This window comes from Pelophylax lessonae (assembly GCF_965119305.1).
Source record: "Pelophylax lessonae genome assembly, chromosome: 3".
NCBI classification, from domain to species: domain Eukaryota; kingdom Metazoa; phylum Chordata; class Amphibia; order Anura; family Ranidae; genus Pelophylax; species Pelophylax lessonae.
This window is the reverse complement of record NC_138770.1, coordinates 199,388,053-199,408,395: the sequence shown is the minus strand read 5'-3', so window position 1 is coordinate 199,408,395 and position 20,343 is coordinate 199,388,053. Positions and strand designations below refer to the sequence as shown.

At 45.9% G+C, this 20,343-nt stretch overlaps 1 protein-coding gene across 2 annotated transcripts in view; it reads left to right on the top strand.

The window, feature by feature from the left end:
* Nucleotides 1-20,343, top strand: part of PASK (PAS domain containing serine/threonine kinase) — a 181,408-nt gene that overhangs the window by 102,669 nt on the left and 58,396 nt on the right. For both annotated transcript variants that reach the window (XM_082251172.1, XM_082251171.1), the window contains exons 10-11: nucleotides 6,897-7,942; nucleotides 15,850-16,028. In XM_082251172.1, coding sequence (XP_082107298.1) covers nucleotides 6,897-7,942; nucleotides 15,850-16,028 — 1,225 coding nt within the window. The remainder of the gene's footprint in view (nucleotides 1-6,896; nucleotides 7,943-15,849; nucleotides 16,029-20,343) is intronic.

The window sequence follows — 20,343 nt, the reverse complement described above, 5'->3', positions numbered from 1 at the left end:
AAATCTTCTGAATTCATACAGAATATAGTAAATTTTAGAAAAATACTACATTATGCCTCCATTCTGATAGAACAAGTGAACATGCAGTTTCACAAGTTGAATAGCTTTTAAGATATTTTTTTTATTTTATTTTTTTAATAAATACACTCCCTAGGGTAAGACACACATATTGCAACTTCCTCTGACTGAATTCTAAGAAACATTTTATCTTCAGCATCCCTGCGTAACACTATAGATTAAAGGCTATCTCCTGGGGATGTGTAAAATATGACCTTAAGCTGGGTGCAGAGATCTTATAAAGGTAGTGAGCAGAAAACTTTAAAGTTTGAATTTTTTCTCAGTTCTTAAAGGGATCCTATCAAATAAAGTATATAATCTTACATTACTTGTAAAGTCTAGGCACATTGTGGTTCCTGCAAGTTCAAATCTACCTGTGGGTTATTTTCTACACCGAAACCCATGAAGCATTGCAAGCACAATCAGCAGATAGGGGGTGCAATGCCTGAATCCTGCAGGCTCTCAGTACACTGCCTGACCGTACCTCTGATACGGGCAGGCATTTACTAAATCGCAGTTCATTGAGAACTACAAGCTTTCGGCTGCAATCACTGACAGAACGCTGTTTTCCCTTTTGTTCATTGACGAACACAGCTCGTGATTCTTCTTAACCGTTGGGTTATACTGCCCCCTACAGGAGTAGGTCACTAGGCAGGAAAAAAGCTTGACTACACCTATGGGCAGTCCTAGGGGGTATACACCCACTCTCAGCAATAGGCACTCAGTTTTTTCTGCCTAGTCAGGAGTAAGGACCTAGTTCCTTGCTTGGATCTCCGGGCCTGGTGATTTTTTTATTTTTTAAATGAAATTTTGAACCTATCTTTGTTATTTTGTTCCTATGAGAATCTACAATCAATGCCGGACTGGGCGACAGACTGGATAATCTAGATCCAGAGGGTCCTTTCCCCCCCCCAGTCTGGCCAGCGCTCGCAGGCCTCAGCTCCACGCTAGATCGGCTGGGACATAGCCCCACTGGACGGGGCTGGCCTGCGAGTTAAAACGTCTCACAAGGGCGCTTATGACCTGGCCTCGACCTGAGTCGCAGTGTTCCTCCTGGCCGACAGCAACCCACATTCCGATTTACTGTGGGTCTTTCGGCCCCCCTCGGTGAGGTTATGAGCTGGTTTTTGCCACATGCTCTAAAGGGGGGCCTGTTGGAGTTCCTGCTGACTGTTTTTCTTTGTGCGCATTAGGGGGTTGAGCAGGGTTCCCTGCAACCCTAGGGGTTGATGACTAGGACAGGAATGTCCTCTGGGCTCCCTGCGGCTGCTATTGGGCTGGGGGAGCAGATGGTTTAGCATCCACGGGTCCGCGCCTCACGTGGCCAGATGCGGCCAAAAATGTAGGCCACGGCTTTGTGGCCTACTGGTCAGAAACTATGTGGGGCGGCCCAAGTGAGGGTGGCTGAAGTCACTGCCTCCCGTTTGGGCCTCCGCTGCCCCTGGTTGGTCGGCTTCGCTGGGGCTCGCGTCCAGGCAGCTGGGCGCAAACAAAAATTTAGGCCACAGCTTGCAGCCTACTAGGCCATGCGGCCGAGTCGGGCACCTCCGTTTGGGGGCGGCCCCAGTGAATTTGACTGAAGCCCCCACTCTTCTTTGGGCATCTGCCGGACTGGGATCCATGCAGTTGTGGTTGGGCACCCACAAAAATTTAGGCTGCGGTCCGCTTGGCGTGTCCCTTGGAAGGAGAGGCGCTGCAGGGGCGGTTCTTTTTTTGATGACAGCCTTGCCACCATTATTGTGTGGGGCACCTGACCCTTTTCAGCACTGCGGGACCATCAGGGTACCCTGCCTGCGCATCTGCGTCACGGCGGGCGGCCCCCTTTTTAAGGAGGCTATTTCCTATTATGTGGGCCTCTATGGAGGGGCTCGGAGGGCGACCCCCTTGTCCCCTTTTTGCGGGGTCCAGTAGGTGGCCCATTGGTGAGCCCTCGGTCTACGTCTCTTTTGTGGGATCCCAGTCGGCGGTCCTCCCCTGATTGTTACATCAGACCCTCAAATTGTTGCGGACGTGAGTCACCGTGTTGGGTCTGCATTTACGTATCCTGAGTGCTCAGATTGCGAGTCCTCTGCTCCTCTAGCCATGCATGCAAAGGCGCTGGTGGATGCGCGGTTTGTGTCAGTGCATGAAATTGTAATAATGGAAGTTGCGGCTGATGCTGAGGCGCTGGTCCCTTTCGGCACCCACAGGCTCTCCAAAGCGGCGAAGGTGTTCCCCTTTCCGCTACCTTGACAACTTTATCACAAAACAGTGGGGTTGTCCAAAAGGCAGTGGTTCCTAAGCTATTTTGCCTTGCGGTATCTTTATAAGGATTAACTGCCTAAAAGGTGGACAGTCCCACCTGCAGTGGACTCGTTGGTTTCTAGGTTGAATAAAGCTACCCCAATTCAGGTTGAGGAGTCCCCGGCCTTTACAGATCCAGCTGGTAGGAGGGCGGAGGCTCTGGCCTGCCATATGTTCGCTGTGGCTGGTTCGGCACTAAGGCCAGTATTTACTATTGCCCTGGTGTCGTAAACTCTCTGACCGAGTGGGCTAAACTTTTATGCCGGGACCTGGAGGAGAAACGGCTTCCGCCTGTCTTGCAGAGCTGGCGGATCAGTTGATCCAGGGGCTGCAGTTTCTGTGATGCTTCTTTGGATGCAGCTTCTTTTGATTTCTAGGTTGCCTGTATCAGCAGTGGTCCTTCGGCATATTATCTGGCGGAAATGCTGGTCTGCGGACCAGACTTCTATAAAGGCCTTATCTGATCTTCCCCTTGTAGGGGATCACCTGTTTTGAGTTTCCTTGGATGATATTGTTAAGGATCTCACAGGGGAAAGAGTACTCTTCTTCCACCGTCTACCAAGGGCAAGGAGCCCTGTTGTAGACGTGGGCCATTCTGCTCGGCTCATGAGAGGTTTTTTGGTCCCTCAGGGTCTTAAGACAAAGGATGATAAATCGGGGCCGGAGGTTCCTAAAGTTCCTGGTCTTGCAAGCCATGAGCGGACTCTTCCAGACCTGCAGACAAAGCTGAAGGGGCACCCTCACCTGTACCTGTGGTGGGGGGATGTCTTCGCTGGTTCCTGGATCCTTGGACCTCCCTGGTACAGGATGAGTGGGTCCACAAAGTTATTCGGTCAGGCTACCAGACCAAGTTCGGTCTTATCCTCTGAAAAGGTTTTTCCCTTTCAACCTGCACTTGACCCCAGATCGCTTACAGGGTCTCTTTGGGGCAGTGCAAGACTTGTTACTTTAAGGGGTGATTGTTCTGGTCCCGACTTCTGAACTTTTTCAGGGGTTTTTACTCAAACCTCTTTACACTTCCCAGGAAGGAAGGCAAAGTCCATTCGCATGGTAGTGGCGTCCCTACATCAGGGGGTTTTCTTCTCGCTTCTATCGACATCAAGGACACCTACCCGCACATTCTAATATGTGGCAGTCACCAGCGCTTCTTTCGTTTTGCCGTGGACAAGGAGCAGTATCAGTTTGTGGCGTTGACCTTTGGTCTCGCCTCCACTCCCCGGGTCTTCACAAAAGTGTTGGCCCTGGTGCTGGCATTGTTTGAGTCTGCGGGCGATCGTGGTACTCTGGTACCTGGGGGATCTTCTTCTGCGAGCGGAATCTCCTACTGCTCTGATGGACATCTGGAGATACTGTGCAAACTCAGAGGGAGTTTGGTTGGATTCTGAACCTTCAGAAGTCTGCTTTGGTTCTGCCCTCAAAAACAGGACTATCTGGGCCTAACTCTGGACTTGGCCTCAGCCAGAGTGTTTTCTTCCCCTGGAAGAACTCCAGACATTGCAGGAGACAATTCAGTTTCTGTTGTTCAGACGGTCATCCCTCCGGGCTTGCATGCAGGTGCTGGGCTTGATAGTGTCCACCTTTTTGAGGTGGTCTGTTTGCACAGTTCCACACAAGATCTCTGCAAAGAGATTCTGGTGAGATGGGACAAGGATCCACAGTCTCTAGAGGTGGCTTTGTTCTCCGGTGCTTTGACAGGGAAAATCCTTCTCCCACTGTACTGGATGGTTGTCGCCAGGGATGCCAGCCTGTCCGGGTGGGGAGGCGTCCTCAGCACAGAAGTGCTCAGGGGGTCTTGACTCTGACAGAGTCCAGACTGCCGATTAATGTACTGGAACTCCGAGCGATCAGACTTGTCTGGCTCATTGGACAATTTGACTTCAGGGGTGTCCAGTATGAATTCATTCGGACAAGGCTATGGCCATGGTCTATGTCAATCACCAAGGGAGCACAAGAAGTGTCCTGGCGGCTCGGTAAGTAGCTGGCATTCTAAGGTGGGCTGCTGATTTCATTCCAGTCCTCTCAAGCACTTGCCACGACACCTGTGCAGGATCGAGGCAGAAAGGATTCCGGTCATTCTAGTGGCTCCAGACTGGTTTCACCAGTCTTGGTACGCTGATCTGGTACGGCTGGTCGCCGATGCTCCTTGGGGACTTCCTCTCAGGGAGGATCTGCTGTCCCAAGGACCATCCTCCTTTATAGTCACTTGCTTTGACTGCTTGGCTGTTGATCGCCAGGTGCTGAAGGATAGAGGTTTGTTTGAGTCAGTGATTCATATGCTGTTGAAAGCTAGGAAATCTACTTCTAGGAAGATCTACCGTTGTACGGGGAATTGCGTGGTGTAACTCTCTTGGGGTTCATTCTCGCTCCTTCTCAGTGGATTGGATATTAACCTTCCTTCAAGGGGGGTTCAACAGCAGTTGGCCTTGAGTACCATCAAGTGCCAGGTATCGGCTTTGGCGGTTTTTTCCAACGACCTTTGGCCACACACTTCCTGGTGTGTACCTTTCTTCAGGGTGGCCGACATTTGGTTTCTTCAGTGCGGGCTTTGTTGCCGCCATGGGATCTTAATTTGGTGCTTTCAGCTCTACAGAAGCCTCCCTTTGAAAATATTCGGGAGCTTTTCCTGCTTTCGCTGTCCCAGAAGGTGGCCTTTTTTGGTAGCTTTCATCTCTGCGCGCAGGGTGTCGGTGATTCACAAGGATAAGGTGGTGCTTCACCCCTGTCCGTCATTCCTTCCTAAGGTGGTCTCTGACTTTCATTTGACTACACAGTGAAACTACACAGTACATTGTGTTGCCTTCCCTGTGTCCAAGACTTAAACATCCAAAGGAAATTGCCTTGCATGACTTTGATGTGGTCCAGGCAAGGGGGCCACCTGGTCGTCGGTGCACACTTTTACAAAGTTTTTATAAAGTGGATGTGTTGGCGTCTGCAGATGCTTGTTTTGACCGCAAGGTTTTTGCAGGCTGCTGTTTAGAGGACCTGGTCCTCTTTGAGGGTATATTTGTTTTTCAGGTGGGCTCCAGTTGTTTATGGTAGAGCTCTATGTTACCTGATTGGCTTTGGTTAGCCTTGGGAATTTTTTCTGATGTTTTTTCCACTCCCCCATATGTTAACACTGCTTTGGGACGTCCCAATGGTTAAGAAGAATCAGTAGCTGTGTCCCGTCAATGAACGAAAGGGAAAATGGGATTTTTGACTTACCGTAAAATCCATTTTCGAGTGTATACCCCCTGGGACTGCCCATAGGCGTAGTCAAACTTTTTCCTGCCTAGTGTCCTCCTGTAGTGGGCAGTATAACCCAATGGTTAAGAAGAATCAGGAGCTGTGTCAGTCAGTGAACATCAGAGAAATGGATTTTATGGGAAGTCGAAAATCCCATTTTAAATTGTGTCAGCAAGCGCTGGGAGAGGATACCACGCCTGCTTTCACAGGAAGTGGGGGGGGGGGAGGCTGGAGCTGTAACATGTTAGATGTGTCACCCCAAATACAAGTGGAACACGTAACATGTTTCAAAGGTAAGCTTGGCCTTCAAACCAAGACACTCCATGGCTCAGTGAGCTCTGTTTTGTATGCATACTACAATGTTGGTTTTAGCAGGAATGGTTTAGAGACATTTAAAGGGAATCTGTGGGGGCAGAAATAAAGAAGGTAGTCATTGCTGAATTATTAAAGGTATAGGCTCCAAGGTTTTGATCCTAAACCTTAATCCACTACCTAGCAAGACACTGAACAAGTTTGTAGGATAGGCAAGTTTGGGCTTAACCAGCTTCATGCTCTTTTGCGAGTCAGTCACTCATTAAGTAGTAAAGCCAAGATCAGTATAAAAGGCTTAAGCCTCGTACACACGGTCGGATTATCGGACGGATTTGTTGATTTTTTTTTTTTTTTTTACTTTCATACGAAAATTCAGAAGTAATTTCATGTGTTGAATTGTTTTGTATGTGTTCTTTCGCATCCGAGCATGCGTAGTCTTGCTCTTAAGATTTTTTTCGGATAGAAGCTGTACTAATTAATCCAAAATTGGATGTTGTGTTCATGTACGACAAACATTTTATAGCCTGCATTCCGTTTTTGCCGTCCGCAAATTCGGAATTGCCTGTGGAAAGCAGCATACTAGCGATCTTAAAATCGTCAGATTGTTAGGATGGAATTTTACTTGTGATTTTCTTATGTGTAGGGCCTTTACAGTCTGTGCCTTTTAGAACTAGATAACAATCCTCACTGGTTTCTTTCCAGTTCCATTTAAATGTAACTATCGTCTCCTGGGAAGATTATAACTAGTGCTTTGTTGTGTATGAGAAGTGTGCTAACAATACCAATCTAGCTATCATTTATACAGCCCATGATTTCATAAAGAAACCAGCATCCGGATGAGTGCTTTGAAAAGTACTTTTTGTTAGCACACTTTTCTTTTATTTATTTATTTATTTATTTGGGGGGTTTTTTGTTTTTTTTCATTGATTTTATCTTTTGTCACCAGTTCCCAAGTAAGATATTGCGGAATGAATCATCTTTTAGTATCCGCTTTATTTTCTCACTTTATCTTTGTTTAGGACAGCTGTTGGGCAACACAAGTTTGCTTCCACATCCCTTCCGGATCAGTGCAGTCTGGGTATGCCAGCCTGTTGCCTGTCTCCAGGAACTCCAACACAGGATGAGCAGTGGGACAGAGAGCCAGCAGTGAGGAAATGCATGCTGCATAACCTCCTTCCAGAGGTGGATATGGAACCTCTCACCCACTGTTTGAAAGGCTTGAGCTTAACTGGAAATTACAATCAGCAGAAAACAATGGATGTAAAGAAGCCGAACCATTCTCTAGATGCTTGCCCTGGCTTGGAGTATGACAAAAACAGTCCTGGTCAGCACTGTACCTCTACAATGAAGAAAATAAGTCCCCCACCTAATCCTGCTCCGGTCACATCCCAGGTGGCTCCATTACTCAGCTGTTCTGTGTTTCCATCAGTCACCCTTTCCAAATGCACCAAACCTTCTGAGAACTTACACCATGGCACACCTTTACCATCTGTAGATGTTACTGCATCTAATAATTTCACTTACGCAGCACAAGATGTGACTTGTAACTCTCCTCTCATTTCAAATCCCCCATTATGTCACAGTAGCCCAGTAACCAGTAAAAAATCATCTTTAAAGAGAAACTCCTTTAAAAACACAGATCATCCACCACAAAATTCCTCACTTCCCTTATCTACACCCTGTCCTGAACAAAGTGCTGAGGATGTGTATGAAGGCATTATCCCTTCCACCAACACAGAGACAGTGTATTCTGCACTACAAAGCCCTTTGTATACACACCTCTCAGCGGACTCTCAGCCAGAACGAGAGATCGATGTGTTAGACTGTGACTTAACCAACAGTTCTCCAGAGAGACCTTCAAGCCATAATGGAATAGCAAAGCCTCCTCCTGAAGACTATTCCCAGGTTACTTCCACCCCTGTAAGGAATGGATCTACTTGTTCCTTTGTGCTAAAGTCTGCAAACCACAGCCATGATCTGTTTTTAACAACCTCCTCTAATAATGGTGAAATTAAAGAAGGAACCTTCAGTGGATGCTGTCATCATCAAGATGGCTCAAGACTCTGTAAGAACATATACTTTTTTTTTTCTTACATACAGACACTTGCAGCAAAGTTACACAGTCAGGTTGAAAAAGGACACAAGTCCATATAGTTCAACCAATAAAAAAAAAAAAGTCAGCTAGTTGACTTGATATTTCTACATGTATAATATAAAACAGAGTGTCAAGCCAAATTATTTTAATAATTTTCAATCCTAAAGACTTTCTAATTAGTAAGACAATGTCTCTGCAATATAGGATGCACAGAAGAAATATACTATACAGACAATTAGCAAGTTATGAAATTGCTGAATACAAATGAAATGAAATACCTAATCACAGACTCTTGCAGGAATGTGTACAAAATAATACAGCAAGTCATATATATATATATATATATATATATATATATATATATATATATATATATATATACTGAAAAAAAATGAAAGGAACACTTTGAAAACGCATCGGATCTCAATGCGGAAAAATATAATGCTGGTTGTCTATATTGATATGGACTGGGTAATGTGTTAGGAACGAAAGGATGCCAGGTCATTCGATGGAAATGAAAATTGTCAACCTACAGAGGGCTGAACTCAGACACCCCCAAAAATCAAAGTGAAAAAATGATGCAGCAGGCTAATCCATTTTGCTGAAATTTTATTTCAGCAACTCGAAATGGTACTCAGTAGTTTGTTTGGCCCCCACCCCCGTGCTTGCATGCATGCCTGACAACGTCAGGGCATGCTCCTAATGAAAGGACAGATGGTTTCCTGGGGTATTTCTTCCAAGATCTGGACCAGGGCATCACTGGGCTCCTAAACAAACTAAGGCGCAACCTGGCGGCGTCAGATGAACCGAAACAGTGGCGGAACTACCAGAGTCGAAGCAGTCGCCATTCCGACTTGGCCCTGGAGTTCCACCACTGTGGGGGCGCTCACCTGTCCGTTCGTCATCTGTCTGTTCTTTCATCCATCAGTCTTTCGGGGGGTGTGGCAAGCCACAGAGGGGAGGCTAAGCTGACCAGTGAAGTGTCCGGAGTGTGGAAAGCCCCGCCTATCTTCTCCAGGGAGAGAGAATAGCAGTGTAGGGAGGCGAAGGTGCGCACTGAAAAAAAAAAAAAAGTCAGCTGACACCAATAGAGTATGTGGGGGGGGGGGGGGAGCTCTCCCCTCTGCAACGAGACCTCATGACACAGAGGAATCCCTGGAGGCGCGTGTATAATGAGGGGGAATCCACTGACTGACCAAGTAAGTGACAAATTGCTTGTGCAACTGATCCCAACCCCCACCACCTCTGCCTCTTACTGATCCCCCCCCCCCCACAGATCTCATCCTTATTACCCCCATCACCGCTACAACATATAGGATTAGGAATGAGATCTATGGTGGAGAGGGATCAGTAAGAGGCAGAGGTGGTGGGGGGAGGATGACACCACCGTTGTCACTAATCCCACCCCCCTCACCACCACTGCTGTGACTAATCCCACCCCCCTCACCACCACCACCGCTGTCACTAATCCCACCCCTCTCACCTCCACCATCGCTGTCACTAATCCCACCCCTCTCCTCACCACCACCGCTGTCACTAATCCCACCCTCCTCACCACCACCGCTGTCACTAATCCCACCCCCTCACCACCACTGCTGCCACTGATCCCACCCCCCTCACCACTGCCACTGATCCAACCCCCCTCACCACCACCGCCGCTGCCACGCATGCCACCCCCTTCACTACCACTACTGCCACTCATCCCATCCCACCACCACTGCCACTGATTCTATTCCACCACCACCACCACCAATGCTACCACTGATCCCATCCCACCACCAACGCTACCACTGATCCTATCCCACCACCAACGCTGCCACTCATTTCCCCACCCCCACTGCCACTCATCCCATCCCCCCGCCACTACCACCACCACTCATCCCATCCCACCACCGCTGCCACTGCTCCTATCCCACCACCACCCCTGCCACTGATTCCATCCCACCACCACCGCTGCCACTTATCCCATCCTATCCCCCCACCACTGCCACTCATCCCATTCCATCTACCCCACCACCACTGCTGTCACTGATCACCCCCATCCCTTTACCGCTGTCACTTATTCCATCCCCCCCACCACAGTTGCCAGTCATCCCATTCCATCACCCTATCACTACCACCACCTCTGTGACTCATTCCATCCCCATGCTCCAGGGCCATGCCTCACCCCTGTACACCTAGATAGGAAGGGTGGTGGGGCGGCATATAGAGGAACCAATCCCCTCTCCGCTGCAGGAAGAAAACTGAAGGGGATCAGTTCCTCTATATGCCTCCCCCGCCGCCCCTTCTATCCAGGTGTGCTGAGGTGACACATGGGGCTTTGTCGCCCCAGGGGTCAGGGGGGCCCTTCATGGTTTCTTGCACTGGGGCCCTGAAGGTTCTAGTTATGCCTCTGAACCAAAACATAATGTCCCAAAGGTGTTCTATTTGATTTTGGTCAGGCGAGCGTGTTGGCCATTCAGTGGTATCAATTCCTTCATTCTCCAGGAACTGGCTGCATACTCTCGCAACATAAGGCCAGGCATTGTCTTGAACCAGGAGGAACTCAGGACCCACTGCACCAGTGTAGGGTTTGACAATGGGTCCAAGGATTTCATCCTGATTCCTAATGGCTGTCGGGGTGCCATTGTCTAGCCTGGTCTGTGCGTCCCTTCATGGATATGCCTCCCCAGACCATCACTGACCCTTCACCAAACAGGTCGTGCTGAACAATGTTACAAGCAGCATAATGTTCTCCATGGCTTCTCCAGACTCTTTCACGTCTGTCACGTGCTCAGGGTGAACTTGCTCTCATCTGTGAACAGAGTGCCAGTGGCAGACCTGCCAATTTTGGTGTTCAATGGCAAATGCCAATGGAGCTCCACGGTGCCAGGCAGTGAGCACAGGGCCCACTAGAGGACATTGGGCCCTCAGGCCACCCTCATGAAGTCGGTTTCTGATTGTGTGGTCAGAGACATTCACACCAGTGGCCCGCTGGAGGTCATTTTGTGGGGCTCTGTCAGTGCTCATCCTGTTCCTCTGTGCACAAAGGAGAAGTTACCGGTCCTGCTGATGGGTTAAGAACCTTCTAGGCCCCTATCCAGCTCTCCTAGAGTACAGCCTGTCTCCTGGAATCTCCTCCATGCTCTTGAGATATTTTGGCAATGGCACATATTGATATGCCATGCTGGAGGCGTTGCACTGCCTGTGCAACCTCTATAGGGCCCAGGGTTATCTCATTGTTGCCCATTTAGTTCACCTGTTCATTTCATTAACACCAAAGCAGCTAAAACTGATTTAAACCCCCATCTGCTACTTAACTGACCAGATCAGTATCCCAGGAGTTTAATTAGCTTGATGTACTCTGAATAAAAAGTGTTCCTTTACTTTTTTGAGCAATATATATATATATATATATATATATATATATATATATATATATATATATATATATATATATATATATATATATATTTATTTATTCGTGCATTCATAAAGTATTCAGACCCCCTTCACTGTGTTCAATTTTGTTATGTTGCAGCATGATATAGTTGTTTAAATTCATTTTTCTCTTATTAATCTTCACTCGGTACCCCATAATGACATGGCAAAAACAGAATTTTAGAAATGTCTTAATTTATTAAAAATATAAAAACTAAAATATCACCTTGGCATAAGTATTTAGACCCTTTGCTACAACACTTGAAATTTAGCTCATGTGCTTCCCATTTATTTTTACTGTTGCTGAGAAATTTGTATACCTTGATTGAAGTCCACCTGTGGTAAAGTACATTGATTGATTGGGCATGATTTGGTACACACCTCTCTCTAAAAGGCCTGACAGCTGACCATGTATAATGTATCAGAGCAAACGCCATGAGGTCAAGGGAACTGTCTGCAGAGCTCAGAGTCAGGATTATTGCAAGGCACAGATCTGGGGAAGGCTACAAAAAAAGTTTCTGCTGCACTGAAGGATCCCAAGAGCACAGGGGCCTCCATGATTCTCAAATGGAAGAAGTTTGGCACAACCAAAGCTTTTTTTTTTTTCTTGCAAACTTCCAAGTGGGCTTACATGTGCTTTGCATGGGAGGCTTCTGTCTAGCCACTCTGCCATGAAGCCCAGATCGGTGGAGGGCTGCAGTGATGGTTGTCCTGGAACTTTGGCCCATGTCCACACAGGATCTCTGGAGCTCAATCAGAGTGACCATCAAGTTCCTGGTCACCACTCTTACTAAGGCCCTTCTGCCCCCGATTGCTCAGTTTGGCTGGGCAACCAGCTATTGGAAAAGTCTTGGTTGTGGCAAACTTCTTCCATCTGAGAATTATGGAGGCCACTGTGCTTTTGGGAACCTTAAGTGCATCAGAATTTTTTTTGTAGCCTTTCCCAGATCTGTGCCTTGCAATCATCTGGTGTTTGAGCTCTGCAGGCAGTTCCTTTAACCTCATGCCTTTTTGCTGTGATACAGTATACATTGTCAGCTGTGAGGCATTTTATGGAGGGGTGTGTAGAGAGGCCTTTCCATATCATGTACAATCAATTTAATTTACCCCAGGTGGACACCAGTGGGTAGAAACATCTCAGCAACGATCAAAAGAAATGGTCGGCACTTGAGCTAAATTTCAATTGTTGTTGGAAAGAGTCTTTATATTTATACCAATGTGATATTGCAGTTTTTTTATTTTTTATAAATTCACATACATTTTCAACATTTTAGTATCCGGCTGTAACATGACAATATTGGGGAAAAAAAATGAAGGGGGTCTGATTACTTTATGAATGCTGTGTGTGTGTGTGTGTGTATGTATGTATATATATATATACACACACACACACACACACACACACACACACACACACACACACACACACACACACACACACACACACACACACACACACACACACACTATAATGTCAACACAAAGCGCCACATGGAAGGGGCACTTACACTATATTGTCAAAAGTAATGGGATGCCTGCCTTTACATGCACATGAAATTCAATGTCATCCTAGTCTTACTCCGTAGGGTTCAATATTAAGTTGGCCCACCCTTTGCAGCTATAACAGCTTCAACTCTTCTGGGAAGGCTATCCACAAGGTTTAGGAGTGTGTCTATGGAAATGTTTGAGCATTCTTTCATAAGCACATTTGTGAGGTCAGGCATTGATGTAGACCTGGCTCGCAGTTTCTGCTCTAATTCATCCCGAAGGTGTTCAATTGGGTTGAGGTCAGGACTCTGTGCAGGCCAGTAAAGTTCCTCCACCCAAAACTCACTTATCCATGTGTTTAATGACCTTGCTTTGTGCACTGGTCCAAATTATTTGCTGGAGGTAGAATTATGGTGTGGGGTTGTTTTGCAGGGGTTGGGCTTGGCCCCTTAGTTCCAGTGAAGGGAACTCTTAAAACATCAACATACCAAAACATTTTGGACACTTTCATGCCCCCAACTTTGTGTGAGCAGCTGGGGGATGTCCCTTCCTGTTCCAACATGACTAGGCACCAGTAAACAAAGCAAGGTCCATACAGACATTGATGAGTGAGTTTGGGGTGGAGGAAATTGACTGGTCTGTACAGAGTCCTGACCTCCACCCAATAGAACATCTTTGAGATGAATTAGTGTGGAGAATGCGAGCCAGGGATTCTTGTCCAACATCAGTGCCTGACCTCACAAATGCGCTTCTGGAAGAATGGTCAAACATTCCCATAGACACACTCCTAAACCTTGTGGACAGCCTTCTCAGAAGAGTTGAAGCTGTTATAGCTGCAAAGGGAGGGCCAACTCAATATGGGTGGGCCTACGGACTAAGACTCGGATGCTATTAAAGTTTTGTGGAAACTCTGATGGGGAACCTGATATGAGGGAAACTCTGATGGGGACACTGATATTTTACTAAAGGTCTTTCTTCTCTTGATCTAGAGATAAAGTGAGTACTATCCGTGATATTTTTTTTATTTGCACTAACATACAATTTTTCAGGACAAGGAGTATGTCCCCTTCATCAAGGTCCAAGCAGTTCTCTTGTTCCGAATCATATCATGCTGATTACAAAAAAGATATTTCATGTAAAACAGTCATATAATTTAATTTGTATTTATTCATTTATAAAACTATTGTTTGAATGTGAATGTTTGTAAAATGTATCCTGTGGCCCTTGTACTGAATAGTTTGGAGACCCCTGCTATAATGCAATAACACATGAGATTCAAACAGATACAGGGCAGTTGAAAACCTCCCAAGTATGCAGCTTAAGCCTAATACACACAGGGAATTTTTTTTCATACAACCTAGCAGGCTGAACAAAAATAAAACAGAGGAGTTCGCTGTACAAACTACTCAATGTTATTACAGTGATCTCCTCACTAAGCTATTGTGTTCTGACAGGGGTAACGTCCCCTTCTAGAACACACTGGTCGGCTCCTCGTTTTCCATCATACCCGTTCGACAGAAGCCAGACAGGCTACTGTACACATTGGCTGAATGTCTGCCAGTTTCTTTTGAACCAGCCAATATTCGATCCGTGTGTACCAGCCCTAATACTAGCTAGAGTGGTAATTTAAATATTCCATGCTTGAGATCCCTCTACCACTGTGTACCTCTCTAGTTAGTTATAAGCTTACAGTAGCTGTTGGTTTCTGCAGTTTTTTTTCTGCAATCTTCTGCAGCCAAAGAAGCTGCCTTTGTGTAATCTGCAATTTCTGTAGTTCTGCACGTGAACATTTTCGACACTAGCCATTTGATTGTTTAACAGTTCTGCTGGTTGCACAACCAGCTGTGACAATTCTCATTCATGGCATGACTTGAACGTAACTGTCTTCAGTTTTTGAAAAAAGCGCAGCCGTGTGGGGCTCTGCGTCATTCGTACAAATCATACATTCATCCGCGTCATTCATATGCAGAGCTCTGTGTAGGAATGAACTACAAGCCCCGACATCCTTTGCTGCGGAGCACCATGGTAATTGATCGATTCTCCCTGTCAGTGTATCTGGTTGTCTGTACGGGCAGGCAGATACACTGACAGGTCTGCAGGAGACCTGCATGGCACCAGCGATCTGCTGATCGCTGGTGCAATACTTTACAGGCTGCAAAAAAAAAAAAAATTTACAAATGCACTTTTTTTTTTCTTACCTAGAAAAAAATGTGCATCTATTATTTATATTTCTTTAAGTGAACTTATCCTTTCAACAGATGTGTTAAAAATGATTAAATCTTTCAATGTAAAATAATTTTTTGCTAGCGCAATTTTTTTTATCTGCAGAGCAGTTCAGATCTTCGATATGTGTTCAGGAACACATTTTTGTTAGCAACTATTAGGCTCCATGTACACGGGACGTTAAAAGTCCCTTTGAATGCTGGAATTTTTAGGACGTTTGAAACGTCCGTTCGGTCGCGTTTGTACCCGCGTTTAGCGGCGTTTGCGTTTAGAACCGTTCCTAGAGGTCAAAAAAATTATTCCCCTTAAAATGGAAAAACGTGAACGCTAAACGCGGGTCATCGCGTTCGGACGCGATTGGACGCGTTCGGACGCGTTTGTGCGTTTGAAACGCCGGGAAACACACGTTTGAACGCAAATAATTGCGTTCTAAAAACAATCCCTGAACGCAACTGCCTGCAAATGACTGTAAACGACCTGGTGTACATGGACAGATAAGATAAAATGTAGATGGGTTCAGGGGCTTCTGAAAAAAACGCCCAACTGCTCCTAAACGGCCATTTCCAGCGTCCCGTGTACATGGAGCCTTAAAAGATCTGCCTTTTCCAGTTTGTTTATAGTAGCCTGATCAGAGACCCCTGGAGATGGCACATACAAAATACAAAATGGTGCATTTATATAACAATATTATATTTAATTTAATCCAAAATGTAAAATTTTACTTTTTTTTTTTCTTTTTATTACAGATATTCAGTTTGAAGTGCATTCTGTCCGTTCGTCCAGTTTACCTTTATTTAATGTTTGGGTAACAAAGGATTTAATGCAGAGCCAGAGAGAAGCAATAGTCAGGGCACAGCTTCTGCTCTCCAGTTTGGCAAGCTCATCACAGTCTTTGCTGGAACAGTCAGAGCGAAGTCTTGGAGAGGTTGGTGTAATCAATGGCCTAGTATCTAGTAGCGATTCTCTTCTTTTGGTGGTACGCACAGGAATTTGTTTAGTTTGCAGTTACACTTTTGCCATGCTGCTGGGTAGTATACAAACAGTAATGAGCAGACACCATTACAGGCCAAGGAGTGCAAGCCACATCCAAACTTTAGAAGCTGTGGAAATGTTTCCTAATGACATTCAAACCTAAATGCCAATTGACTTTCTGTGTTTTATTTTCAGATGCAACAGCAGCATAAAAACTTCAGACCCTGGTGGTAAACTACAGAAAGGACCACTACTGCACACACGAGCAGCAGTTTTCCTTGCAGTGCTCTTATACACCACCCCGAGATTCACAGTTAGAGTTGTGCATTCAGCAAGGCTAAGATTAGGTGTCAACCGATATCGTTTGTCCAGGGCCAATACCAATTTTTTTTTTATCACTTTTATTGCTGTCACACGGAATGTAAACATCCTTGTGACAGTAATAGGCAGTGACAGGTACACTTTATGGAAGAATCTGGAGTCTGAAAAGCCGATTGTCGGCTCTAAAAATTGGTACCAGGGTGATCCAAAAAAGAAAAGAGTGATGCTAAGCACCCTGCTCCTGCGCTCAAAGCCAGGTCCTCAGGCTGTTTCAATCTAGGAACCCACACTTGGCATCCCGCATGGCTAAGCCTTGCTGCCCTCTACGACCGGGGTGGTCAAAGACACTGTAAAACAAACACAAAGAAAGGACGCACCAGACGCAAGGCTGAGGATAATGTAAGCCTGAGGCTCTGAGGAAGAGGCAAGGCCTCGAAACGCGTCAGCCTTCCGTTTATATGAGACATCGGACTTTTCTATTTTGATGCTGTTCGTTGGAATCAATATGCTGATCTACCACGCATGTTTGTGAGTAGTTGATTTTAAACAATTGTTATTAAAAAGCTTGCTGAGGATAATGCGCTAGGCTGGTGCGTCCTTTCTTTGTGTTTGTTTTATGGTACCAGGGTGATGCCTGTGGCTGCAGGCATCACCCCGGTACAACCCCTTGAAGTAATATTGGTAAGTTTGTGACCGATACAGATTCTTAAAAAAAGTGAATATTGGCCGCACCGATAATCGTCGACCCCTAGCTAAGATCACTTTTTTTTTTTTTTTTCCAAATTCCAGCTCCCCTATATACCAATATTGCTTTTGTTGCAGAAAAAAAAAACGCTTTCTATGTATTTTAGTTAAGTTAATGACTTCCTGACGTATAGATATAGAACATAAAAACTGTTAAGACACAATGAGTTCATCAGCTTACCTCATTAGCACACACCCTGCACCTGCCCACAACCTTCAGGAGATTGCTCCTACCCCTGCTGTACTGACATGCAGGCAGGAGTATTGAAAACAGAAGTATGTCCCTGGAAGTCTGTATACACTATATATTCTGCTAGATTTCATGTAGAAATAATGCTTTAACCGCTTCAGCTCCAGGAGGTTTACCACCCCCCCCCCTCCTCCCTATCCCTTCATGACCAGCTCATTATTTGCGATATGGCACTGTGTTACTTTAACTGACAACTGCACAGTCATGCGACGCTGTACCCAAAAAAATTGATGTCCCTTTTTTCCCCACAAATAGAGCTTTCTTTATAGTGGTATTTGATTTTATATTTTGCGCTATAAACAGAGAGAAGGTTTTCTGACTTAAAGACAGACAGTTTTGGAAAAATAACAATATTTTTTACTTTCTGCTATAAAACATTTCCATGTAAAAAAATCAAATTTCTTCATCAATTTAGGCCAATATGTATTCTGCTACATATTTTTGTTAAAAAAAAATCCCAATAAGCGTATATTGATTGGTTTTGCGCAAAGGTTATTGCGTTGTCAAACAATGGGATATATTTATGGAATTTTAATTAATTTTTTTGTACTCGTAATGGCAGCGATCAGCGACTTATAGCGGACTGCGATATTGTGGCGGATAAATCAGACACTTACTGACACTTTTTTTTTTTTTTTTTTTGAATCAGTGACTGTAATACAGTGAGCAGTGCTAAAAATAATGCACTGTCACTGTACTAATGACACTGGCTAGGAAGGGGTTAACAGAGGTGATAAAAGGGTTAAATGTGTTCCTAGGGTGTACTTGCTAACTGTGTGGGAGGTGCTTGTACTGTGAGAAGGCAGAGATCCATGTTTCTGCTTGGCAGAAACACAAGATTCACTGCCTTCTCTTGTCACAGAAAGGCCATCTGCCTTGTTTACATAGGCAGATCGCCGTTCTGCCTGTGCCTCAAACGATAAGCGGGTCCTGGTTAGGGCTGCAACTAACGATTATTTTCATAATCGATTAGTTGGCCGATTTTTCGTATCGATTAATTGGATAATAACCTTAAAAAAAGTCTCTAATCCAGTGAGTATAACAGACAGAAGAGATCTACTGTATATACTGTTAGAGGTTGAATCTGGTAAATATCATCAGACTCAGATCAAATTTTTTATTTAACCACTTTGAGATCGGAGGATTTTGCTGCTTAAAGCGGAGTTCCGGGCACAAAATCGACCTAATCGATTTTGTGCCCATCCGCTGGCTCTTCTTCACCTGAAAAGGAATTGGATAGTTAAGTATATATTTTTTTTTTTTTTACTCACCTTGTAATTGTAGATAGAAAATACTCACCTATTCTCCACTTCCTCCCTCTGTGCCGCGGCTCCGCCATCACTTCCTGGCTTGCAATGATTCCTGGGAGCTGAACGTCATCGCTCCCAGGAATCAATGCGACGTCACTTCCGGGGCGACGCCGCATTCCCTGCTAAACAGCTTCTGGGCATGCGGCGCCGCACCAGAGGTGACGAGAGGGGCCGGTGCAGGCGCATTCTGGGAGAAGAAGACACGGAAGAGGACGCAGAAGAGGATCGCGCCGGCTTCAGCTGCCCACAACAGAGATGGCAACGCTGTAGAAGAAATTTTATAAGTAAGTATTTCTTCTTGCAGGTAAGTGCGAACCGGGACAGATCAGAGGCTGTCCATTGTGGAATGTACTAGCCCTGACTGTCCCGGGGGTATGTTTATTGAAAAACTGTTTTTGTGCCCGGAACTCCGCTTTAATGACCAGGCCCTATTTCGCGATTTGGCACTGCGTGAATTTAACGGACAATTGCGTGGTCGTGCGACGCTGTACCCAAACGAAATTGACGTCCTTTTTTTCCCACAAATAGAGCTTTCTTTTGGTGGTATTTGATCACCTGTGCGATTTTTATTTCTCTGTCGCTCATTGACAGACGTAGTCTTCTTGATTCACAAGAACTGGGTTATGCTGCCCTCTACAGGAGTAGGACTAGGCAGAAAGAAAAAACGTTCTGGCTCCACCCTAGGGGCAGTCCCAGAGGGTATATCCTCTTCCTGTCTGCTACAGAGAATCAGTTTTTTTCTGTCTAGTCAGGAGTAAGGACCTAAGTTCCTTGCTGGGATCTTTTTGGTCCTGGCAAGATTTTTTCTTTAGAAAAAATATTTTTTAGGTAGTTTTCTCCAGTGTTTTTTTCCTGTGAGATCTTCAAGCAAAAACGCCGGACTGGGCGACACTAGTGGTCACCCCAGCCGGCCTACGAGCGCGCGCAGACCATTGCATTGCGCTTGGTCGGCCGCGACACATTCAAGTAAGTATGCGGGGCCGGGCGACGGGCTGGATGTTGAGATCCAGTGGTCACCCCGGTTTCTGCCTACGAGCGCGTGCAGACCAGAGCTCCGCGCTGGGTCGGCCGCGACGGAGTCCCATTGGAGGGACTGACCTTGCGAGTTAAAAGTCTCGCTCGGACGCCAGGAACCTGAGAGTCGAGGTGTCCGGAGTGGTCCACAACCCCCCACCCCGGTGGAGAGGGTATTGTGAAGAGAGGGTGCCTGTCGGTTCGGTATGGTGAGTAAACGTTCCCTTTTTTCCTCGTTAAGAGGCAGTATGAATTATGGGCCCCTCCATACATGGTCAGTATATATCTGACACTAAAAGTCCCCCTTGTAAATACAGCATGTGTTTGGTGGTAAGTGGACTTGGTTTGAGAGCTAACACTCTACCCAGCAGACTGTAGTATTACAGCAGACATAGGAGGTATAATCCTACCTTAATTGTAGTGTACCTCCTGCAGATCGATAAACCGCCATTTAGCAGTGATGCAGGTGGATGTGCTGGGAAAAACGATTTCGGCGGTCCGCCGCCATTTTGCCGTAGACCAGGTGCATGTATGTCCTCAGGTCACGCCGGCCGCCATGTTTTTGGAGTCTATTGTCTCCTGTATGGGGGCGGCCATGTTTGATGAGCCCAGCTACCTCGTGGAGAGCT